Source organism: Salvelinus namaycush, chromosome 18 (genome assembly GCF_016432855.1).
Source record: "Salvelinus namaycush isolate Seneca chromosome 18, SaNama_1.0, whole genome shotgun sequence".
NCBI lineage: Eukaryota > Metazoa > Chordata > Actinopteri > Salmoniformes > Salmonidae > Salvelinus > Salvelinus namaycush.
Genome location: NC_052324.1, coordinates 40,910,966 through 40,937,338, shown reverse-complemented (window position 1 = coordinate 40,937,338; position 26,373 = coordinate 40,910,966). Strand labels below are relative to the sequence as shown.

At 46.6% G+C, this 26,373-nt stretch overlaps 1 protein-coding gene across 1 annotated transcript in view; it reads left to right on the top strand.

The window, feature by feature from the left end:
• The window catches only part of LOC120062955 (protein unc-13 homolog B-like), a 96,311-nt gene extending 85,436 nt beyond the window's left edge, over nt 1-10,875 (top strand). The window contains 10 exon segments of the mRNA XM_039013009.1: nt 1,655-1,792; nt 2,122-2,245; nt 3,945-3,987; nt 3,990-4,007; nt 4,232-4,299; nt 4,526-4,673; nt 5,129-5,185; nt 5,383-5,475; nt 6,018-6,177; nt 10,593-10,875. Of these exon segments, the coding sequence (XP_038868937.1) occupies nt 1,655-1,792; nt 2,122-2,245; nt 3,945-3,987; nt 3,990-4,007; nt 4,232-4,299; nt 4,526-4,673; nt 5,129-5,185; nt 5,383-5,475; nt 6,018-6,177; nt 10,593-10,875 (1,132 nt within the window).
• Nucleotides 10,876-26,373: the final 15,498 nt, after the last annotated feature.

Genomic DNA, 26,373 nt, shown 5'->3' with positions numbered 1-26,373 from the left:
TCACACTCAAAATTAAAGTGGAAAACCACACTACAGGCTGATCCAACTTTGATGTAATGTCCTTAAAACAAGTCAAAAGGAGGCTCAGTAGTGTGTGTGGCCTCCACGTGCCTGTATGACCTCCCTACAACGCCTGGGCATGCTCCTGATGAGGTGACGGATGGTCTCCTGAGGGATCTCCTCCCAGACCTGGACTAAAGCATCCGCCAACTCCTGGACAGTCTGTGGTGCAACGTGGCGTTGGTGGATGGAGCGAGACATGATGTCCCAGATGTGCTCAATTGGATTCAGGTCTGGGGAGCGGGCGGGCCAGTCCATAGCATCAATGCCTTCCTCTTGCAGGAACTGCTGACACACTCCAGCCACATGAGGTCTAGCATTGTCTTGCATTAGGAGGAACCCAGGGCCATCCACACCAGCATATGGTCTCACAAGGGGTCTGAGGATCTCATCTCGGTACCTAATGGCAGTCAGGCTACCTCTGGCGAACACATGGAGGGATGTGCGGCCCCCCAAAGAAATGCCACCCCACACCATGACTGACCCACCGCCAAACCGGTCATGCTGGAGGATGTTGCAGGCAGCAGAACGTTCTCCACGGCGTCTCCAGACTCTGTCACGTCTGTCACATGTGCTCAGTGTGAACCTGCTTTCATCTGTGAAGAGCACAGGGCGCCAGTGGCGAGTTTGCCAATCTTGGTGTTCTCTGGCAAATGCCAAACGTCCTGCACGGTGTTGGGCTGTAAGCACAACCCCCACCTGTGGACGTCGGGCCCTCATACCACCCTCATGGAGTCTGTTTCTGACCGTTTGAGCAGACACATGCACATTTGTGGCCTGCTGGAGGTCATTTTGCAGGGCTCTGGCAGTGCTCCTCCTGCTCCTCCTTGCACAAAGGCGGAGGTAGCGGTCCTGCTGCTGGGTTGTTGCCCTCCTACGGCCTCCTCCACGTCTCCTGATGTACTGGCCTGTCTCCTGGTAGCGCCTCCATGCTCTGGACACTACGCTGACAGACACAGCAAACCTTCTTGCCACAGCTCGCATTGATGTGCCATCCTGGATGAGCTGCACTACCTGAGCCACTTGTGTGGGTTGTAGACTCCGTCTCATGCTACGACTAGAGTGAAAGCACCGCCAGCATTCAAAAGTGACCAAAACATCAGCCAGGAAGCATAGGAACTGAGAAGTGGTCTGTGGTCACCACCTGCAGAACCACTCCTTTATTGGGGGTGTCTTGCTAATTGCCTATAATTTCCACCTGTTGTCTATTCCATTTGCACAACAGCATGTGAAATTTATTGTCAATCAGTGTTGCTTCCTAAGTGGACAGTTTGATTTCACAGAAGTGTGATTGACTTGGAGTTACATTGTGTTGTTTAAGTGTTCCTTTTATTTTTTTGAGCAGTGTATATTCGTTCTAGTCCCAGGGTTAGGCATGAAAAAGTGGGATCTGAACTGGCAACAGAAGAGCTGCTGGTTTCAGAGCATAACTACCATCCACTACGGTTGTTCCTTGAGAAAGGCACTATACTGCTACAGGGGAGCTGCACTGCGGCTCGCACTCCTTCCTGAATGTTTCTGTGTTGTCTGGGAGGATTGGGAGCTGATCAATTTCCAAGATGGACAATTGACTGGGTCTTCTATTCGTTATTAGTTTCCAGGCCCGTCTCACCGTCTGCATGCGTCAGATGGCAGAGATCCTGTACCAGATCAAAGGTCATCCCAACCGTCAGACAGCCGAGGCCGACGCTGACAACATGCTGAGGCCTCTCATGGAGTTCCTGGATGGAAAGTGAGTGGGGCTGACACACGGTTGGACGCCATTTTGGTGCAGAGATGGTTATGTACTGTATATGGATGCATATGCCATTTGTGCTGAAAAATGGTGCAGTTTCAAATCCGTGATATTTTGGTTAGTAGACTTGTTTCACACACTGAGACCATGTTAGCTCAAGTAGTCTCTAGTTTGTCATGACAGAGCTACAGTGTCTTGCACACAAGAGATTTGGTTTTGGCGTCTGAGATGATATAGACTGAAACATGCTACTGTCGGTGACTGGGTAAAATGGTTCCAGTGTGCCTCAGTGTTTTTATGTGTCCCTCTTCTCCCTGTAACCCCAGTCTGAGTCTGTTTGCTGACACCTGTGAGAAGACGGTTCTGAAGAGAATACTGAAGGATCTGTGGAAGATTGTCCTCAGCAGCTTGGAGAAGACCATCATCTTACCGCCGAGCAACGACGGCTTCGTAAGTCTATCTGCCCTCCTCACAATACTGTATATACCAATAGTCTACCAGCACCACCCTGTAGACCTCCTGTCTTCCATCAGACAGTCTACCAGCACCACCCTGTAGACCTCCTGTCTTCCATCAGACAGTCTACCAGCACCACCCTCTAGACCTCCTGTCTTCCATCAGACAGTCTACCAGCACCACCCTGTAGACCTCCTGTGTTCCGTCAGACAGTCTACCAGCACCACCCTCTAGACCTCCTGTGTTCCGTCAGACAGTCTACCAGCACCACCCTCTAGACCTCCTGTGTTCCATCAGACAGTCTACCAGCACCACCCTCCAGACCTCCTGTCTTCCATCAGACAGTCTACCAGCACCACCCTCTAGACCTCCTGTCTTCCATCAGACAGTCTACCAGCACCACCCTCTAGACCTCCTGTCTTCCATCAGACAGTCTACCAGCACCACCCTGTAGACCTCCTGTCTTCCATCAGACAGTCTACCAGCACCACCCTCTAGACCTCCTGTCTTCCATCAGACAGTCTACCAGCACCACCCTGTAGACCTCCTGTGTTCCGTCAGACAGTCTACCAGCACCACCCTCTAGACCTCCTGTGTTCCGTCAGACAGTCTACCAGCACCACCCTCTAGACCTCCTGTGTTCCATCAGACAGTCTACCAGCACCACCCTCCAGACCTCCTGTCTTCCATCAGACAGTCTACCAGCACCACCCTCTAGACCTCCTGTGTTCCGTCAGACAGTCTACCAGCACCACCCTCTAGACCTCCTGTGTTCCATCAGACAGTCTACCAGCACCACCCTCTAGACCTCCTGTCTTCCATCAGACAGTCTACCAGCACCACCCTGTAGACCTCCTGTCTTCCATCAGACAGTCTACCAGCACCACCCTCTAGACCTCCTGTCTTCCATCAGACAGTCTACCAGCACCACCCTCTAGACCTCCAGTGTTCCATCAGACAGTCTACCAGCACCACCCTCTAGACCTCCTGTGTTCCGTCAGACAGTCTACCAGCACCACCCTCCAGACCTCCAGTGTTCCATCAGACAGTCTACCAGCACCACCCTCTAGACCTCCTGTGTTCCGTCAGACAGTCTACCAGCACCACCCTCTAGACCTCCTGTGTTCCATCAGACAGTCTACCAGCACCACCCTCTAGACCTCCTGTGTTCCGTCAGACAGTCTACCAGCACCACCCTCTAGACCCCCTGTGTTCCATCAGACAGTCTACCAGCACCACCCTCTAGACCTCCTGTGTTCCGTCAGACAGTCTACCAGCACCACCCTCTAGACCTCCTGTGTTCCATCAGACAGTCTACCAGCACCACCCTCTAGACCTCCTGTGTTCCGTCAGACAGTCTACCAGCACCACCCTCTAGACCTCCTGTGTTCCATCAGACAGTCTACCAGCACCACCCTCTAGACCTCCTGTGTTCCATCAGACAGTCTACCAGCAGCACCCTCCAGAACTCCTGTCTTCCATCAGACAGTCTACCAGCACCACCCTCTAGACCTCCTGCCTTACATCCGACTGGAATTAGGTTCCTTTTGAATATAAACCCATCTCGAGGGTATTTTTAACAGATAGAACCAGATGTAATCTACTAATCTGACCCGGTTCTCCCTACCTCACTCCCTCTCCCTCCTTCTCTAATCTTTCATGACATGCCTGATCATTTGCTTGATTTTTCCAGGGAGCTCAGATACTGACTGCTGCCAAGGGACTGTCCAACCTGAAGGTACAGACCACGCTGTCAGTTACTGCTGTCTTATAATGGCTATGCTGTTTATTTGATTTATTTTACCTTTATTTAACTAGACAAGTCAGTTAAGAACAAATTCTTATTTTCAATGACGGCCTAGGATCGGTATAAGCCCCTGTCCTGTGCCAGGGTATCCTGACTTGTCTCCTTGTATATGGAGTTTAACACACAATGGGGCGTGGCTAATGTCTGTCTGTAACTCTGGTTGCCGTAGGGAGGGGGTGAGGCCAAAAGCCTGACGCCCAAACAGTGTGTCATCATGGATGCCGCACTGGAAACCATCAAGGTGAAAACACACACACACACACACACACACACACACACACACACACACACACACACACACACACACACACACACACACACACACACACACACACACACACACACACACACACACACACACACACATACACACACATACACACACAGAAATAAGCGTATACACACTAATGCATACATACACTCTTAACTTTTCTCTCTCTCTCTTTCTCTTTCTCTCTCCCTCTCAGCAATACTTCCATGCTGGAGGTAATGGTCTGAAGAAGGCCTATGTGGAGAAGAGTCCTGAGTTAACTTCGCTGAAATATGCTCTGTCCCTCTACTCTCAGAGCACTGATGCACTAATCAAGATCTTTGTAACTACACAGCACGCACAGGGTAAGACACACACACACACACACACACACACACACACACACACACACACACACACACACACACACACACACACACACACACACACACACACACACACACACACACACACACACACACACACAGAGAACAAACATATATTTTTGTTTACATGCACAGACAGTTTTACTCATGACCTGTATTGATGCATTTCCATTATCATGCCAATAGAGGTCAGTATAGAGTTTTCACTCTTCCTGTTTTCTCTCTCTTTGTCTCACACACAATTTCTTTCTCTCCCTCACTCCTTCTCTCTCTCTCTCTCTCTCTCTCTCTCTCTCTCTCTCTCTCTCTCTCTCTCTCTCTCTCTCTCTCTCTCTCTCTCTCTCTCTCTCTCTCTCTCTCTCTCTCTCTCTCTCTCACCCCCGTTCTCTCTCTCTTTCACACCATTTCTCTCTCTCTTTTCTCTCTCTCTCTAGTTCATAATGGGATGGGCATCAGGATTACCCCCAGTGAGAAGGTTCGGCCAGACAGAGGTATGTTATAGTGTTATAGATGGAATATAAGCTTTTATAATGTGGTAATAATGTATTAGATTTCCTTAAAATAATGTGTTATAGCTAATTGATTTACATATAATAGCGCAATGATAGAATGAAGTGAATGAACACGTTTGATTGCTCAGTAAATGGTAATAGTGGTGTGATAATTTGTGATGTACATTGACTCTCAGGTTCAGGAGTGGAGAAGCCTGTTGGTGAGGCCCAGATCCAGATAGACATGGTGCCTCCAGGCAAAGACAAAATCCACAAGGTCAACATCAGAGGTGAGCCAGACACGTGTCCTGTCCTGTCCACCTCAGATCAAACTGGACAACACAAACACACCTCATAACTCAAACATTTTCATCTCTCTGTCCTTTTGTCAAACATCTCCATCTCTCATCTTTCCATCTCATATCTTTCCTTCTCCATCTCTCATCTTTCCTTCTCCATCTCTCATCTTTCCTTCTCTCATCTCTCATCTTTCCTTCTCTCATCTCTCATCTCTCCATCTCTCATCTCTCATCTCTCCATCTCATCTCTCATCTCTCCATCTCTCATCTCTCCATCTCTCATCTCTCATCTCTCCTTCTCTCATCTCTCATCTCTCCATCTCTCATCTCTCATCTCTCCACCTCTCATCTCTCCATCTCTCATCTCTCCATCTCTCATCTCTCCATCTCCTTCTCCTTCTATCTACTGCTCTCACACCGATTGCTTTCATTTCTCACCTGTTGTTCCCTCGCTCTCTCTCTCTCTCTCTCCCCCCTCTCCCCCCCCCCCCCCGCCCTTGGTCTCTCTCTTTGTCTCTCTCTCTCCCCTACAGTGATAGCGGTGAATGACATGAGGTGGCAGACATCAGGGATGTTCCGTCCCTTCGTGGAGGTCAATATGATTGGTCCACTCCTTGCCGCCCAGAAGAGGAAGTTCACCACCAAGTCAAAGAATAACAGCTGGACAGCCAAGTACAACGAGGCCTTCCAATTGTGAGTTCACCACTGAGTTTCCACCCAACACCTGTAGGTCGCCCTTCACTTTCACTCCACTTTCAGGCTGGACAGCCAAGTACAACGAGGCCTTCCAATTGTGAGTTCACCACTGAGTTTCCACCCAACACCTGTAGGTCGCCCTTCACTTTCACTCCACTTTCAGGTGTTCACCACCCTGACAACTATTTTCGGCTGGCGCTACAGCAGCGCAAGTGCCAAAACTAGAGGGTTTGGCTCATGAAATGACTTTGAAATAAATATTAATCACCAAAGCTTTATTAAAAGGTGAAGTACAACAACCATCCATTCTCCACTGTTAGATTTAGATCCTACTGTACAACAACCATCCATTCTCCACTGTTAGATTTAGACCCTACTGTACAACAACCATCCATTCTCCACTGTTAGATTTAGACCCTACTGTACAACAACCATCCATTCTCCACTGTTAGATTTAGATCCTACTGTACAACAACCATCCATTCTCCACTGTTAGATTTAGATCCTACTGTACAACAACCATCCATTCTCCACTGTTAGATTTAGACCCTACTGTACAACAACCATCCATTCTCCACTGTTAGATTCAGACCCTACTGTACAACAACCATCCATTCTCCACTGTTAGATTTAGACCCTACTGTACAACAACCATCCATTCTCCACTGTTAGATTTAGACCCTACTGTACAACAACCATCCATTCTCCACTGTTAGATTCAGACCCTACTGTACAACAACCATCCATTCTCCACTGTTAGATTTAGACCCTACTGTACAACAACCATCCATTCTCCACTGTTAGATTTAGACCCTACTGTACAACAACCATCCATTCTCCACTGTTAGATTTAGACCCTACTGTACAACAACCATCCATTCTCCACTGTTAGATTTAGACCCTACTGTACAACAACCATCCATTCTCCACTGTTAGATTTAGACCCTACTGTACAACAACCATCCATTCTCCACTGTTAGATTTAGACCCTACTGTACAACAACCATCCATTCTCCACTGTTAGATTTAGATCCTACTGTACAACAACCATCCATTCTCCACTGTTAGATTTAGACCCTACTGTACAACAACCATCCATTCTCCACTGTTAGATTTAGACCCTACTGTACAACAACCATCCATTCTCCACTGTTAGATTTAGACCCTACTGTACAACAACCACCCATTCTCCACTGTTAGATTTAGATCCTACTGTACAACAACCATCCATTCTCCACTGTTAGATTTAGACCCTACTGTACAACAACCATCCATTCTCCACTGTTAGATTTAGACCCTACTGTACAACAACCAGCCATTCTCCACTGTTAGATTTAGACCCTACTGTACAACAACCATCCATTCTCCACTGTTAGATTTAGATCCTACTGTACAACAACCATCCATTCTCCACTGTTAGATTTAGACCCTACTGTACAACAACCATCCATTCTCCACTGTTAGATTTAGACCCTACTGTACAACAACCATCCATTCTCCACTGTTAGATTTAGACCCTACTGTACAACAACCATCCATTCTCCACTGTTAGATTTAGATCCTACTGTACAACAACCATCCATTCTCCACTGTTAGATTTAGATCCTACTGTACAACAACCATCCATTCTCCACTGTTAGATTTAGATCCTACTGTACAACAACCATCCATTCTCCACTGTTAGATTTAGATCCTACTGTACAACAACCACCATCCATTCTCCACTGTTAGATTTAGATCCTACTGTACAACAACCATCCATTCTCCACTGTTAGATTTAGATCCTACTGTACAACAACCATCCATTCTCCACTGTTAGATTATCCTACTGTACAACAACCATCCATTCTCCACTGTTAGATTTAGATCCTACTGTACAACAACCATCCATTCTCCACTGTTAGATTTAGACCCTACTGTACAACAACCATCCATTCTCCACTGTTAGATTTAGATCCTACTGTACAACAACCGTTCTTTCTCCACTGTTAGATTTAGACCCTACTGTACAACAACCATCCATTCTCCACTGTTAGATTTAGATCCTACTGTACAACAACCAACCATTCTCCACTGTTAGATTTAGATCCTACTGTACAACAACCATCCATTCTCCACTGTTAGATTCAGATCCTACTGTACAACAACCATCCATTCTCCACTGTTAGATTTAGATCCTACTGTACAACAACCATCCATTCTCCACTGTTAGATTTAGATCCTACTGTACAACAACCATCCATTCTCCACTGTTAGATTTAGATCCTACTGTACAACAACCAGCCATTCTCCACTGTTAGATTTAGATCCTACTGTACAACGACCATCCATTCTCCACTGTTAGATTTAGACCCTACTGTACAACAACCATCCATTCTCCACTGTTAGATTTAGATCCTACTGTACAACAACCATCCATTCTCCACTGTTAGATTTAGACCCTACTGTACAACAACCATCCATTCTCCACTGTTAGATTTAGACCCTACTGTACAACAACCATCCATTCTCCACTGTTAGATTTAGATCCTACTGTACAACAACCATCCATTCGCCACTGTTAGATTTAGACCCTACTGTACAACAACCATCCATTCTCCACTGTTAGATTTAGATCCTACTGTACAACAACCATCCATTCTCCACTGTTAGATTTAGATCCTACTGTACAACAACCATCCATTCTCCACTGTTAGATTTAGATCCTACTGTACAACAACCGTTCTTTCTCCACTGTTAGATTTAGACCCTACTGTACAACAACCATCCATTCTCCACTGTTAGATTTAGATCCTACTGTACAACAACCAACCATTCTCCACTGTTAGATTTAGATCCTACTGTACAACAACCATCCATTCTCCACTGTTAGATTCAGATCCTACTGTACAACAACCATCCATTCTCCACTGTTAGATTTAGATCCTACTGTACAACAACCATCCATTCTCCACTGTTAGATTTAGATCCTACTGTACAACAACCATCCATTCTCCACTGTTAGATTTAGATCCTACTGTACAACAACCAGCCATTCTCCACTGTTAGATTTAGATCCTACTGTACAACGACCATCCATTCTCCACTGTTAGATTTAGACCCTACTGTAGAACAACCATCCATTCTCCACTGTTAGATTTAGATCCTACTGTACAACAACCATCCTAGATCTCTAAAAAACCATCCATTCCACTGTTAGATTTAGACCCTACTGTACAACAACCATCCACTGTTAGCTTCTAAGATCACTGTTAGATTTAGACCCTACTGTACAACAACCATCCATTCTCCACTGTTAGATTTAGATCCTACTGTACAACAACCATCCATTCTCCACTGTTAGATTTAGACCCTACTGTACAACAACCATCCATTCTCCACTGTTAGATTTAGATCCTACTGTACAACAACCATCCATTCTCCACTGTTAGATTTAGACCCTACTGTACAACAACCATCCATTCTCCACTGTTAGATTTAGACCCTACTGTACAACAACCATCCATTCTCCACTGTTAGATTTAGATCCTACTGTACAACAACCATCCATTCTCCACTGTTAGATTTAGATCCTACTGTACAACAACCATCCATTCTCCACTGTTAGATTTAGACCCTACTGTACAACAACCATCCATTCTCCACTGTTAGATTTAGATTCCTACTGTACAACAACCATCCATTCTCCACTGTTAGATTTAGATCCTACTGTACAACAACCATCCATTCTCCACTGTTAGATTTAGACCCTACTGTACAACAACCATCCATTCTCCACTGTTAGATTTAGACCCTACTGTACAACAACCATCCATTCTCCACTGTTAGATTTAGACCCTACTGTACAACAACCATCCATTCTCCACTGTTAGATTTAGACCCTACTGTACAACAACCATCCATTCTCCACTGTTAGATTTTAGACCCTACTGTACAACAACCATCCATTCTCCACTGTTAGATTTAGATCCTACTGTACAACAACCATCCATTCTCCACTGTTAGATTTAGATTCAACTGTACAACAACCATCCATTCTCCACTGTGCACAGATTTAAAGTTAGGACTCCACCATTAGTCTGTAGTGTACACTATACACCAATGTTGAAGCACTTCTACCTCTTCGCTCTCTCCCTCCAACCTCCCCTCCTTCCTCTCCCCCTCCAACCTCCCCTCCTTCCTCTCTCCCTCCAACCTCCCCTCCTTCCTCTCCCCCTCCAACCTCCCCTCCTTCCTCTCTCCCTCCAACCTCCCCTCCTTCCTCTCTCCCTCCAACCTCCCCTCCTTCCTCTCCCCTTCCAACCTCCCCTCCTTCCTCTCCCCCTCCAACCTCCCCTCCTTCCTCTCCCCCCCAACCTCCCCTCCTTCCTCTCTCCCTCCAATCTCCCCTCCTTTCTCTCTCCCTCCAACAGCATCCTGGGTAAGGAGTCTCCAGACTGCTATGAGCTGCAGGTGACGGTGAAGGACTACTGTTTCGGCCGGGCCGACCGTGTTGTGGGAGTGGCCGTGGTCCAGCTCCGAGACGTGGCTGACAGGAAGTCGTGCGTGTGCTGGTGCCCGCTGGGCGGAATCATCCAGAAGGACGAGACAGGCGTAACGGTGATGCGTATCTTGTCTCAGCGTGCAGCCGACGAGGTGGCCAAGGACTTTGTCAAACTGAAGGCCGAGACACGTCCTGTAGAGGAGGGGAGATGATGAGGAGATGTGGAGAGAGGATAGGTAGAGGAGAGAAGAGGTGGAGAGAGGATGAGGAGATGTGAGATAGGATAGGTAGAGGGGAGAGAGAGGAGAGGAGAGAAGGAGGGGAGGTGGAGAGAGGATAGGTAGAGGAGAGGGGAGGAGGAGGGAGGATAGGTAGATGAGAGCCTATCACAAGACGGAGTTGAAAGAGCAGACACGCTCGGTGGAAGAGAGGGAGATGAACATCAGGATAGAAGTTAATAAATGTTATGTTTCCTGGTCCTCTGAGCCAATGAGAGGGCCTGGAGCAGGCACATGACTGATGAGGGACCAATCAGAGACTTTCACTGTATGCATCAAAGTAGTGGAGTGTGACACAACACCACATACCTTCACTGTTGCATTCATATCACACACACACACACACAGACGCACGCACACACACACACACACGTGAATGAATGTCTGCTTACTGTATGTACCAGGGGCTATATCAGAACAACCCTTATAGGTACATCCTCTAATTTTATATACTACTAGCATGAGACTGATACGCATAGCCCAACACCCATCACCCTAACCTGTGATGAAAACACATGAGACTCATGCCCATAGCCCAACACCCATCACCCTAACCTTTGATGAAAACACATGAGACTCATGCCCATAGCCCAACACCCATCACCCTAACCTTTGATGAAAACACATGAGACTCATGCCCATAGCCCAACACCCATCACCCTAACCTTTGATGAAAACACTTGTGGATGGATCTGACCTGACCTGTCTCCAGGGTCGCTACAGTACCATCCCTGTGGTTTACATAGCCTTAAAATCACAGCGCTAACCCCCATCCCTCCTCAGACCATCACAACCACAGGGATATGTACCTGAACTGGGAAGAAAATGGCTGCCTATTGGCCCTGGTTAAAATGATTTCACTGTATAGTGATAGATTAACATACACAGACAATAAAAACAGGTGAGGTTTGTGAGGTACTACAGTTAGTCAGTTAGTTGACAGGGTGGAGTACAGACTAGGGTGAGGTACTACAGTTAGTCAGTTAGTTGAAGGGTGTAGTACAGACTAGGTGTGATACTACAGTTAGTCAGTTAGTTGACAGGTTTGGAGTACAGACTAGGGTGAGGTACTACGTTTAGTCAGTTAGTTGACAGGTTGAGTACAGACTAGGGTGAGGTACTACAGTTAGTCAGTTAGTTGACAGGGTGGAGTACAGACTAGGTGAGGTACTACAGTTAGTCAGTTAGTTGACAGGGTGGAGTACAGACTAGGTGAGTACTACATTAGTCATTAGTTGACAGGGTGGAGTACAGACTAGGGTGAGGTACTACAGTTAGTCAGTTAGTTGACAGGGTGGAGTACAGACTAGGGTGAGGTACTACAGTTAGTCAGTTAGTTGACAGGGTGAAGTACAGACTAGGGTGAGGTACTACAGTTAGTCAGTTAGTTGACAGGTGGAGTACAGACTAGGGTGAGGTACTACAGTTTAGTCAGTTAGTTGACAGGTTGAGTACAGACTAGGGTGAGGTACGGAGTTAGTCGTTAGTTGACAGGGTGGAGTACAGACTAGGGTGAGGTACTACAGTTAGTCAGTTAGTTGACAGGTTGGAGTACAGACTAGGGTGAGGTACTACAGTTAGTCAGTTTATTGACAGGGTGTAGTACAGACTAGGGGTGAGGTACTACAGTTAGTCAGTTAGTTGACAGGTTGGAGTACAGACTAGGGTGAGGTACTACAGTTAGTCAGTTAGTTGACAGGTTGGAGTACAGACTAGGGTGAGGTACTACAGTTAGTCAGTTAGTTGACAGGGTGTAGTACAGACTAGGGTGAGGTACTACAGTTAGTCAGTTAGTTGACAGGGTGTAGTACAGACTAGGGTGAGGTACTAGAGTTAGTCAGTTAGTTGACAGGGTGGAGTACAGACTAGGGTGAGGTACTACAGTTAGTCAGTTAGTTGACAGGGTGTAGTACAGACTAGGGTGAGGTACTGGAGTTAGTCAGTTAGTTGACAGGGTGTAGTACAGACTAGGGTGAGGTACTAGAGTTAGTCAGTTAGTTGACAGGGTGTAGTACAGACTAGGTGAGGTACTACAGTTAGTCAGTTAGTTGACAGGTGGAGTACAGACTAGGTGAGGTACTACAGTTAGTCAGTTAGTTGACAGGGTGGAGTACAGACTAGGTGAGGTACTACAGTTAGTCAGTTAGTTGACAGGTTTGGAGTACAGACTAGGGTGAGGTACTACAGTTAGTCAGTTAGTTGACAGGTGGAGTACAGACTAGGGTGAGGTACTACAGTTAGTCAGTTAGTTGACAGGTGGAGTACAGACTAGGGTGAGGTACTACAGTTAGTCAGTTAGTTGACAGGGTGGAGTACAGACTAGGGTGAGGTACTACAGTTAGTCAGTTAGTTGACAGGGTGGAGTACAGACTAGGGTGAGGTACTACAGTTAGTCAGTTAGTTGACAGGGTGGAGTACAGACTAGGGGAGACTACAGTTAGTCAGTTAGTTGACAGGGTGGAGTACAGACTAGGGTGAGGTACTACAGTTAGTCAGTTGTTGACAGGGTGTGTACAGACTAGGGTGAGTACTACAGTTAGTCAGTTAGTTGACAGGGTGTAGTACAGACTAGGGTGAGGTACTACAGTTAGTCAGTTAGTTGACAGGTTGGAGTACAGACTAGGTGAGGTACTACAGTTATTCAGTTAGTTGACGGGTGGAGTACAGACTAGGTGAGGTACTACAGTTAGTCAGTTTAGTTGACAGGGTGGAGTACAGACTAGGGTGAGGTACTACAGTTAGTCAGTTAGTTGACAGGTGTAGTACAGACTAGGGTGAGGTACTACAGTTTAGTCAGTTTAGTTGACAGGTGGAGTACAGACTAGGGTGAGTACTACATTAGTCAGTTAGTTGAGGTTGGAGTCAGACTAGGTAGGTACACAGTTAGTCAGTTAGTTGACAGGGTGGAGTACAACTAGGGAGGTACTAATTAGTCAGTTATGACAGGTGGAGTACAGACTAGGGTGAGGTACTACAGTTAGTCAGTTAGTTACAGGTTGGAGTACAGACTAGGGTGAGGTACTACAGTTAGTCAGTTAGTTGACAGGTTGGAGTCACGACTAGGGTGAGGTACTACAGTTAGTCAGTTAGTTGACAGGTTGGAGTACAGACTAGGTGAGGTACTACAGTTAGTCAGTTATTGACAGGGTGGATTACAGACTAGGGTGAGGTACTACAGTTAGTCAGTTAGTTACGGGTGGAGTACAGACTAGGGTGAGGTACTACAGTTAGTCAGTTAGTTGACAGGTTGGAGTACAGACTAGGGTGAGGTACTACAGCTAGTCAGTTAGTTGACAGGGTGGAGTACAGACTAGGGTGAGGTACTACAGTTAGTCAGTTAGTTGACAGGTTGGAGTACAGACTAGGGTGAGGTACTACAGCTAGTCAGTTAGTTGACAGGTTGGAGTACAGACTAGGGTGAGGTACTACAGCTAGTCAGTTAGTTGACGGGTGGATTACAGACTAGGGTGAGGTACTACAGTTAGTCAGTTAGTTGACAGGTGGAGTAAAGACTAGGGTGGGTACTACAGTTTCAGTTAGTTGACAGGTTGGAGTACAGACTAGGGTGAGGTACTACAGCTAGTCAGTTAGTTGACAGGGTGGAGTACAGACTAGGGTGAGGTACTACAGTTAGTCAGTTAGTTGACAGGTTGGAGTACAGACTAGGGTGAGGTACTACAGCTAGTCAGTTAGTTGACAGGGTGGAGTACAGACTAGGGTGAGGTACTACAGCTAGTCAGTTAGTTGACAGGGTGGAGTACAGACTAGGGTGAGGTACTACAGTTAGTCAGTTAGTTGACAGGGTGTAGTACAGACTAGGGTGAGGTACTACAGTTAGTCAGTTAGTTGACAGGTTGGAGTACAGACTAGGGTGAGGTACTACAGTTAGTCAGTTAGTTGACAGGTTGGAGTACAGACTAGGGTGAGGTACTACAGTTAGTCAGTTAGTTGACAGGTTGGAGTACAGACTAGGGTGAGGTACTACAGTTAGTCTTTAGTTGACAGGTGTGGAGTACAGACTAGGGTAGGTACTACAGCTAGTCAGTTAGTTGACAGGTTGGAGTACAGACTAGGGTGAGGTACTACAGCTAGTCAGTTAGTTGACAGGGTGGAGTACAGACTAGGGTGAGGTACTACAGTTAGTCAGTTAGTTGACAGGTGGAGTACAGACTAGGGTGAGGTACTACAGCTAGTCAGTTAGTTGACAGGTTGGAGTACAGACTAGGGTGAGGTACTACAGTTAGTCATTAGTTGACAGGGTGTAGTACAGACTAGGGTGAGGTACTACAGTTAGTCAGTTAGTTGACAGGTGGAGTACAGACTAGGGTGAGGTACTACAGTTAGTCAGTTAGTTGACGGGTGGAGTACAGACTAGGGTGAGGTACTACAGTTAGTCAGTTAGTTGACAGTTGGAGTACAGACTAGTGGTAGTACTACAGTTAGTCAGTTAGTTGACAGGTGGAGTACAGACTAGGGTGAGGTACTACAGTTAGTCAGTTAGTTGACAGGTTGGAGTACAGACTAGGGTGAGGTACTACATTAGTCAGTTAGTTGACAGGGTGGAGTACAGACTAGGTGAGTACTACAGCTAGTCAGTTAGTTGACAGGTGGAGTACAGACTAGGGTGAGGTACTACAGCTAGTCAGTTAGTTGACAGGTTGGAGTACAGACTAGGGTGAGGTACTACAGCTAGTCAGTTAGTTGACAGGTGGAGTACAGACTAGGGTGAGGTACTACAGTTAGTCAGTTAGTTGACAGGGTGGAGTACAGACTAGGGTGAGGTACACATTAGTCAGTTAGTTGACAGGTTGGAGTACAGACTAGGGTGAGGTACTACAGTTAGTCAGTTAGTTGACAGGGTGGAGTACAGACTAGGGTGAGGTACTACAGTTAGTCAGTTAGTTGACAGGGTGGAGTACAGACTAGGGTGAGGTACTACAGTTAGTCAGTTAGTTGACAGGGTGGAGTACAGACTAGGGTGAGGTACTACAGTTAGTCAGTTAGTTGACAGGGTGAGTACAGACTAGGGTGAGGTACTACAGTTAGTCAGTTAGTTGACAGGTGGAGTACAGACTAGGGTGAGGTACTACAGTTAGTCATTTAGTTGACAGGTGGAGTACAGACTAGGGTGAGGTACTACAGTTAGTCAGTTAGTTGACAGGGTGGAGTACAGACTAGGGTGAGGTACTACAGTTAGTCAGTTAGTTGACAGGGTGGAGTACAGACTAGGGTGAGGTACTACAGTTAGTCAGTTAGTTGACAGGGTGGAGTACAGACTGGTGAGGTACTACAGTTAGTCAGTTAGTTGACAGGTTGGAGTACAGACTAGGTGAGGTACTACAGTTAGTCAGTTAGTTGACAGGGTGGAGTACAGACTAGGGTGAGGTACTACAGTTAGTCAGTTAGTTGACAGGGTGGAGTACAGACTAGGGTGAGGTACTACAGTTAGTCAGTTAGTTGACAGGTTGGAGTACAGACTAGGGTGAGGTACTACAGTTAGTCAGTTAGTTGACAGGGTGGAGTACAGACTAGGGTGAGGTACTACAGTTAGTCAGTTAGTTGACAGGTGGAGTACAGACTAGGGTGAGGTACTACAGTTAGTCAGTTAGTTGACAGGGTGGAGTACAGACTAGGGTGAGGTACTACAGCTAGTCAGTTAGTTGACAGGTGGAGTACAGACTAGGGTGAGGTACTACAGCTAGTCAGTTAGTTGACGGTGGAGTACAGACTAGGGTGAGTACTACAGCTTAGTCAGTTAGTTGACAGGTGAGTACAGACTAGGTGAGGTACTACAGCTAGTCAGTTAGTTCAGGGTGGAGTACAGACTAGGGTGAGGTACTACAGCTAGTCAGTTATTGACAGGGTGGAGTACAGACTAGGGTGAGGTACTACAGCTATTCAGTTAGTTGACAGGGTGGAGTACAGACTAGGGTGAGGTACTACATTAGTCAGTTAGTTGACAGGGTGGAGTACGACTAGGGTGAGGTACTACAGCAGTTAGTTAGTTGACAGGGTGGAGTACAGACTAGGGTGAGGTACACAGTTAGTCAGTTAGTTGACAGGGTGGAGTACAGACTAGGGTGAGGTTACTACAGTTAGTCAGTTAGTTGACGAGGGTGGAGTACAGACTAGGGTGAGGTATACTACAGCTAGTCAGTTAGTTGACAGGTGAGTACAGACTAGGGTGAGGTACTACATCTAGTCATTAGTTGACAGGGTGGAGTACAGACTAGGTGAGGTACTACAGCTAGTCAGTTAGTTGACAGGTGGAGTACAGACTAGGGTGAGTACTACGGTTAGTCAGTTAGTTTGACAGGGTGGAGTACAGACTAGGTGAGGTACTACAGTTTAGTCAGTTAGTTGACAGGGTGGTACAGACTAGGGTAGGTACTACAGTTAGTCAGTTAGTTGACAGGTGGAGTACAGACTAGGGTGAGGTACTACAGCTAGTCAGTTAGTTGACAGGGTGGAGTACAGACTAGGGTGAGGTACTACAGCTAGTCAGTTAGTTGACAGGGTGGAGTACAGACTAGGGTGAGGTACTACAGTTAGTCAGTTAGTTGACAGGGTGGGTACGACTAGGGTGAGGTACTACAGTTAGTCAGTTAGTTGACAGGGTGGAGTACAGACTAGGGTGAGGTACTACAGTTAGTCAGTTAGTTGACAGGGTGTAGTACAGACTAGGGTGAGGTACTACAGCTAGTCAGTTAGTTGACAGGGTGGAGTACAGACTAGGGTGAGGTACTACAGCTAGTCAGTTAGTTGACAGGGTGAGTACAGACTAGGGTGAGGTACTACAGTTAGTCAGTTATTTGACAGGGTGGAGTACAGACAGGGTGAGGTACTACAGTTAGTCAGTTAGTTGACAGGGTGGAGTACACACTAGGTGAGGTACTACAGTTAGTCAGTTAGTTGACAGGGTGGAGTACAGACTGGGGTGAGGTACTACAGTTAGTCAGTTAGTTGACAGGGTGGAGTACGACTAGGTGAGGTACTACAGTTAGTCAGTTAGTTGACAGGGTGTAGTACAGACTAGGGTGAGGTACTACAGTTAGTCAGTTAGTTGACAGGTTGGAGTACAGACTAGGGTGAGGTACTACAGTTAGTCAGTTAGTTGACAGGGTGTAGTACAGACTAGGGTGAGGTACTACAGTTAGTCAGTTAGTTTGACAAGGTTGGAGTACAGACTAGGGTGAGGTACTACAGTTAGTCGTTAGTTGACAGGGTGGATGTACAACTAGGGTGAGGTCTACAGTTAGTCAGTTAGTGACAGGGTGGAGTACAGACTAGGGTGAGGTACTACGTTAGTCAGTTAGTTGACAGGGTGGAGTACAGACTAGGGTGAGGTACTACAGCTAGTCGTTAGTTGACAGGGTGAGTACAGACTAGGGTGAGGTACTACAGTTAGTCAGTTAGTTGGACAGGTTGGAGTAACAGACTAGGTGAGGTACTACATAGTCATTAGTTGACAGGGGGAGTACGACTAGGTGAGGTCTACAGTTAGTCATAGTTGACCGGTTGGAGTACAGACTAGGTGAGGTACACAGTTAGTCAGTTAGTTGACAGGGTGGAGTACAGACTAGTGAGGTACTACAGTTAGTCAGTTAGTTGACAGGGTGGAGTACAGACTAGGTGAGGTACTACAGCTAGTCAGTTAGTTGACAGGGTGAGTACAGACTAGGGTGAGGTACTACAGTTAGTCAGTTAGTTGACAGGGTGGAGTACAGACTGGGTGAGGTCTACAGTTAGTCATTAGTTGACAGGTGGAGTACAGACTAGGGTGAGGTACTACAGCTGTCAGTTAGTTGACAGGGTGGAGTACAGACTAGGGTGAGGTACTACAGTAGTCAGTTAGTTGACAGGGTGGAGTACAGACTAGGGTGAGGTACTACAGCTAGTCAGTTAGTTGACAGGGTGGAGTACAGACTAGGGTGAGGTACTACAGTTAGTCAGTTAGTTGACAGGTGGAGTACAGACTAGGGTGAGGTACTACAGCTAGTCATAGTTGACAGGTGTGAGTACAGACTAGGGTGAGGTACTACAGTTAGTCAGTTAGTTGACAGGGTGGAGTACAGACTAGGGTGAGGTACTACAGCTAGTCAGTTAGTTGACATGGTGGAGTACGACTAGGGTGAGGTACTACAGTTAAGTCACGTTAGTTGACAGGGTGGAGTACAGACTAGGGTGAGGTACTACAGCTAGTCGTTAGTTGACAGGGTGGAGTACAGACTAGGGTGAAGGTACTACAGCTAGTCAGTTAGTTGACATGGTGGAGTACAGACTAGGGTGAGGTACTACAGTTAGTCAGTTAGTTTGACAGGTGGAGTACAGACTAGGTGAGGTACTACAGCGAGTCAGTTAGTTGACAGGGTGGAGTACAGACTAGGGTGAGGTACTACAGCTAGTCAGTTAGTTGACAGGGTGTAGTACAGACTAGGGTGAGGTACTACAGTTAGTCAGTTAGTTGACAGGGTGGAGTACAGACTAGGGTGAGGTACTACAGCTAGTCAGTTAGTTGACAGGGTGGAGTACAGACTAGGGTGAGGTACTACAGTTAGTCAGTTAGTTGACAGGGTGGAGTACAGACTAGGGTGAGGTACTAACAGTCTAGTCATTTAGTTGACAGGGTGGAGTACAGACTAGGTGGGTACTACAGTTAGTCAGTTATTTTGACAGGGTGTGTAACAGACTAGGTGAGGTACTACGTTAGTCATGTTAGTTGACAGGTTGGAGTACGCCTAGGTGAGGTTATAGCTAGTCAGTTAGTTGACAGGGTGGAGTAAAGACTAGGGTGAGGTACTACAGCTAGTCGTTAGTTGACAGGTGAGTAACAGACTAGGGTGAGGTACTACAGCTAGTCAGTTAGTTGACAGGGTGGAGTACAGACTAGGGTGAGGTACTACAGTTAGTCATAGTTGACAGGGTGGAGTAACAAGGACTAGGGTGAGGTACTACAGTTAGTCAGTTAGTTGACAGGTGGAGTACAGGACTAGGGTGAGGTACTACAGTTAGTCGTTAGTTGACAGGGTGGAGTACAGACACTAGGGTGAGGTACTACAGCTAGTCAGTTAGTTGACAGGGTGGAGTACAGACTAGGGTGAGGTACTACAAGCTAGTCAGTTAGTTGACAGGGTGGAGTAAGCAGACTTAGGGTGAGGTACTACAGTTAGTCAGTTAGTTGACAGGGTGGAGTACAGACTAGGGTGAGGTACTACAGTAGTCAGTTAGTTGACAGGGTGGAGTACAGACTAGGGTGGGTACTACAGCAGTCAGTTAGTTTGACAGGGTGGAGTACAGACTATGGTGAGGGGACTACAGTTTAGTCAGTTAGTTGACAGGTGGAGTCACGACTAGGGTGAGGTACTACAGTTAGTCAGTTAGTTGACAGGTGTAGTACAGACTAGGTGAGGTACTACAGTTAGTCCGTTAGTTACATGACAGGGGGAGTACAGAGTAGGGTGAGTACTACAGCTAGTCATTAGTTGACAGGTGGAGTACAGACTAGGGTGAGGGTAACTACAGTAGTCGTTAGTTGACAGGGTGGAGTACGAGACTAGGTGAGGTACTCACAGTAGTCGTTAGTTTACAGGGTGGAGTACAGACTAGGGTGAGGTACTACAGTTAGTCCGTTAGTTGACAGGGTGGAGTACCGACTAGGGTGAGGTACTCTCAGTTAGTCAGTTAGTTTGACAGGGTGGAGTACAGACTAGGGTGAGGTACTACAGTTAGTCAGTTAGTTGACAGGGTGAGTACAGACTAGGGTGGGTACTACAGTTAGTCAGTTAGTTGACAGGGTGGAGTACAGACTAGGGTGAGGTACTACAGTTAGTCAGTTAGTTGACAGGGTGAAGTACAGACTAGGGTGAGGTACACAGTTATCAGTTAGTTGACAGGGTGGAGTACAGACTAGGTGAGGTACTACAGTAGTCATTAGTTGACAGGGTGAGTACAGACTAGGTGAGGACTACAGCTAGTCAGTTAGTTGACACGGGTGGTACGTACGACTAGGGTGAGGTACTACAGTTAGTTCAGTTAGTTGACGGGTGGAGTACGACTAGGGTTGAGGTACTACAGTAGTCAGTTAGTTTGACGGTGGAGTACAGACTAGGGTGAGGACTACATTTAGTCAGTTAGTTGACAGGGTGGAGTACAGCAGGTGAGGTCTACAGTAGTCAGTAGTTGACAGGGTGGAGTACGGACTAGGGTGAGTACTAAGTTAGTCAGTTAGTTGACAGGTGGAGTACAGACTAGGGTGAGGATACAGTTAGTCAGTTAGTTGACAGGTGAGTACAGACTAGGGTGAGGTACTACAGTTAGTCAGTATAGTGACAGGGTGTAGTACAGACTAGGGTGAGGTACTACAGTTTAGTCAGTTAGTTGACAGGGTGGAGTACAGACTAGGGTGAGTACTACAGTAGTCAGTTAGTTGACAGGGTGGAGTACAGACTAGGGTGATACTACAGTATTCAGTTAGTTGACAGGGTGGAGTACAGACTAGGGTGAGGTACTACAGTTAGTCAGTTAGTTGACGGTGTAGTACAGACTAGGTGAGTACTACAGCTAGTCAGTAGTTGACAGGGTGGTACAGACTAGGGTAGGTACTACAGCTAGTCAGTTAGTTGACAGGGTGGAGTACAGACTAGGGTGAGGTACTACAGTTAGTCAGTTAGTTGACAGTGGGAGTACAGACTAGGGTGAGGTACTAGCAGTTAGTCAGTTAGTTGACAGGGTGTGAGTACAGACTAGGGTGAGGTACTACGTTAGTCAGTTAGTTGACAGGGTGGAGTACAGACTAGGGTAGGTACTACAGTTAGTCAGTTAGTTGACAGGGTGGAGTACAGACTAGGGTGAGGTACTACAGTTAGTCAGTTAGTTGACAGGGTGGAGTACAGACTAGGGTGAGGTACTACAGTTAGTCAGTTAGTTGACAGGTGGAGTACAGACTAGGGTGAGGTACTACAGCTAGTCAGTTAGTTCAGGGTGATACAGGACTAGGGTGAGGTACTACAGTTAGTCAGTTAGTTGACAGGTGGAGTACAGACTAGGGTGAGGTACTACAGTTAGTCAGTTCGTTGACAGGGGTGGAGTCGACAGGGTGAGTACTACAGTTAGTCGTTAGTTGACAAGGGTGGAGTACAGACTAGGGTGAGGTACTACAGTTAGTCAGTTAGTTGACAGGGTGGAGTACAGACTAGGGTGAGGTACTACAGCTAGTCAGTTAGTTGACAGGGTGGAGTACAGACTAGGGTGAGGTACTACAGTTAGTCATAGTTGACAGTTGGAGTACAGACTAGGGTGAGGTATACAGTTAGTCAGTTAGTTGACAGGGTGGGTGAGTACAGACTGGGTGAGGTACTACAGTTAGTCAGTTAGTTGACAGGTTTGAGTACAGACTAGGGTGAGGTACTACAGTTAGTCAGTAGTTGACAGGGTGGGTACAGACTAGGTGAGGTATCTACATTAGTCATTAGTTACAGGGTGGAGTACAGACTAGGGTGAGGTACACAGTAGTCCAGTTAGTTGACAGGGTGGAGTACAGACTAGGGTGAGGTACTACAGTTAGTCAGTTAGTTGACAGGGTGGAGTACGACTAGGGTGAGGTACTACAGTTAGTCAGTTAGTGACGGGTGGAGTACGACTAGGGTGAGTACTACAGTTCTAGTCAGTTGGTTGACAGGGTGGATACCAGACTAGGTGAGGTACTTACAGCTAGTCAGTTATTTGACAGGGTGGAGTACAGACTAGGGTGAGGTACTACAGCTAGTCAGTTAGTGACAGGGTGGAGTACAGACTAGGGTGAGGTATACAGTTAGTCAGTTAGTTGACAGGGTGGAGTACAGACTAGGGTGAGGTACTACAGTAGTCAGTTAGTTGACAAGGGTGGAGTACAAGACTAAGGGTGGGTCTACAGTTAGTCAGTTAGTTGACAGGTGGAGTAAGACTAGGGTGAGTACTACGCTAGTCAGTTAGTTGACAGGGTGGAGTACAGACTAGGGTGAGGTACTACAGTTAGTCAGTTAGTTGACAGGGTGGAGTACAAGACTAGGGTGAGGTACTACAGCTAGTCCAGTTAGTTGACAGGGTGGAGTACAGACTAGGGTGAGGTACTACAGCTAGTCAGTAGTTGACAGGGTGGAGTACAGACTAGTTGAGGTACTACAGTAGTCAGTTATTGACGGGTGAGTAAGACTAGGTGAGGTACTACAGTAGTCAGTTAGTTGACAGGGTGGAGTACAGACTAGGGTAGGTACTACAGCTAGTCAGTTTAGTTGACGGGTGGAGTACAGACTAGGTGGAGGTACTACAGTAGTCAGTTAGTTGACAGGGTGGGAGTACAGACTAGGGTGAGGTACTACAGTAGTCAGTTAGTTGACAGGGTGGAGTACAGACTAGGGTGAGGTACTACAGTAGTCAGTTAGTTGACAGGGTGGAGTACAGACTAGGGTGAGGTACTACAGTTAGTCAGTTAGTTGACAGGGGGGAGTAAGACTAGGTGAGGTACTACAGTTAGTCAGTTAGTTTGCAGGGTGAGTACAGACTAGGGTGAGGTACTACAGTAGTCAGTTAGTTGACAGTGTGGAGTACAGACTAGGGTAGGTACTAAGCTTAGTCGTTAGTTGACAGGGTGGAGTACAGACTAGGGTGAGGTACTACAGCTAGTCAGTTTAGTTGACAGGGTGGAGTACAGACTAGGGTGAGTACTACAGCTAGTCCAGTTAGTTGACAGGGTGGAGTACAACTAGGGTAGGTACTACAGTATCAGTTAGTTGACAGGGGTGGAGTACAGACTAGTGAGGGTAACTACAGTTAGTCAGTTAGTTGACAGGTGGAGTACAGACTGGGGTAGGTACTACAGTTAGTCAGTTAGTTTGACAGGTGGAGTACAGACTAGGGTGAGGTACTACAGTAGTCAGTTAGTTGACAGGGTGGAGTACAGACTAGGGTGAGGTATACAGCTAGTCAGTTAGTTGACAGGTGGAGTACAGACTAGGGTGAGGTACTACAGTTAGTCAGTTAGTTGACAGGGTGGTACAGACAGGGTGAGTACACAGCTAGTCTTAGTGACAGGGTGAGTACAGACTAGGTGAGGTCTACGCTATCAGTTAGTTGACAGGGTGAGTACTACTAGGGTGAGGTACTACAGTTAGTCCTTTTATTGACAGGGTGGAGTACAGACTAGGGTGGGTACTACAGTTAGTCATTAGTTGACAGGGTGGAGTACAGACTAGGTGGGTACTACAGTTAGTCGTTAGTAACAGGTGGAGTACAGACTAGGGTGAGGTACTACAGCTATTAGTTGTTGACAGGTGGAGTACAGACTAGGGTGAGTACTACAGTAGTCAGTTAGTTGACAGGGTGGAGTACAGACTAGGGTGAGGTACAACAGCTAGTCAGTTAGTTGACAGGGTGGAGTACAGACTAGGGTGAGGTACCTACAGTTAGTCAGTTAGTTGACAGGGTGGAGTACAGTGACTAGGGTGAGGTACTACAGTTAGTACAGTTAGTTGACAGGGTGGAGTACAGACTAGGGTGAGGTACTACAGTTAGTCAGTTAGTTGACAGGGTGGAGTACAGCTAGTGAGGTACTACAGTTAGTCAGTTTAGTTGACAGGGTGGAGTACAGACTAGGGTGAGGTACTACAGCTAGTCAGTTAGTTGACAGGGTGATTACAGACTAGGTGAGGTACTACAGTTAGTCAGTTAGTTGACAGGGTGGAGTACAGACAGGGTGAGGTACTACAGTAGTCAGTTAGTTGACAGGGTGTAGTACAGACTAGGGTGAGGTACACAGTAGTCAGTTAGTGCAGGGTGAGTACAGACTAGGGTGAGGTACTACGTTAGTCAGTTAGTTGACAGGGTGGAGTCAGACTAGGTGAGTACTACAGCTAGTCAGTTATTTGACAGGGTGGAGTACAGACTAGGGTGAGGTACTACAGTAGTCAGTTAGTTGACAGGGTGGAGTACAGACTAGGGTGAGGTACTACAGTAGTCATTAGTTGACAGGGTGGAGTACAGACTAGGGTGAGGTACTACAGTTAGTCAGTTAGTTGACAGGGTGGAGTACAGACTAGGGTGAGGTACTACAAGTCTAGTCAGTTAGTTGACAGGGTGGAGTACAGACTAGGGTGAGGTACTACAGTTAGTCAGTTTAGTTTGACAGGTGGAGTACAGACTAGGGTGAGTACTACAGTTAGTCATTTAGGTTGACAGGGGTGGAGTACGACTAGGGTGAGGTACTACAAGTTAGTCAGTTAGTTGAACAGGGTGGAGTACAGACTAGGGTGAGGTACTACAGCTAGTCAGTAGTTGACAGGGTGGAGTACAGACTGGGTGAGGTACTACAGTTTAGTCAGTTAGTTGTACAGGGGTATACAGATAGGGTGAGGTACTACAGCTAGTCAGTTAGTTGACAGGGTGGAGTACAGACTAGGGTGATGGTACTACGTTAGTCAGTTAGTTTGACAGGGTGGAGTACAGACTAGGGTGAGGTACTACAGTTCATAGTGACAGGGTGTACACTAGGTGAGGTACTACAGTTAGTCAGTTGTTGACAGGGTGTAGTACAGACTAGGGTGAGGTACTACAGCTAGTCAGTTAGTTGACAGGTGGAGTACAGACTAGGGTGAGGTACTACAGTTTAGTCAGTTAGTTGACAGTTGAGTACAGACTAGGGTGAGGTACTACAGTTTAGTCAGTATTGACAGGGTGTAGTACAGACTAGGTGAGGTACTACAGCTTAGTCAGTTAGTTACAGGTGGAGTACAGACAGGGTGAGGTCTACAGCTAGTCAGTTAGTTGACGGGGTGTAGTACATACTGGGTAGGTACTACAGTTATCGTTAGTTGACAGGGTGGAGTACAGACTAGGTGAGTACACAGTTAGTCAGTTAGTTGAGGGTTAGTACAGACTAGGGTGAGGTCTACAGGTAGTCTTAGTTGACAGGTGGGTACGATAGGGTGAGGTACTACATAGTCAGTTAGTGCAGGTGGAGTACAGACTAGGGTGAGGTACTGACGTTGCAGTTAGTTGACAGGGTGTAGTACAGATGGTGAGGTACTACAGTTAGTCAGTTAGTTGACAGGTGGAGTACAGACTAGGGTGAGGTACTACAGTTAGTCAGTTAGTTGACAGGTGGAGTACAGACTAGGGTGAGGGGTGTTTTACTGTCAGACGGCTGTGTGAACAGAACAGAGCTGTGTGGGCTTAATGGTTACAGCATCGACCCACTCCACTTCAGCCTGGGGGGCTCTATGCTCCCATACAGTACACTATACTTATGACATAACCTTTAACCTCCTCTCTAAAATGTTTTATTTATTCATGTATTTATTCATGTATTTATTTTGCCAACTTAAGTTTCTCTTTTCAACTGTTACTGCAGATACTGTTTGCCTGTATGTCTACATGGAATGGAAATAGCCAAACATGTGA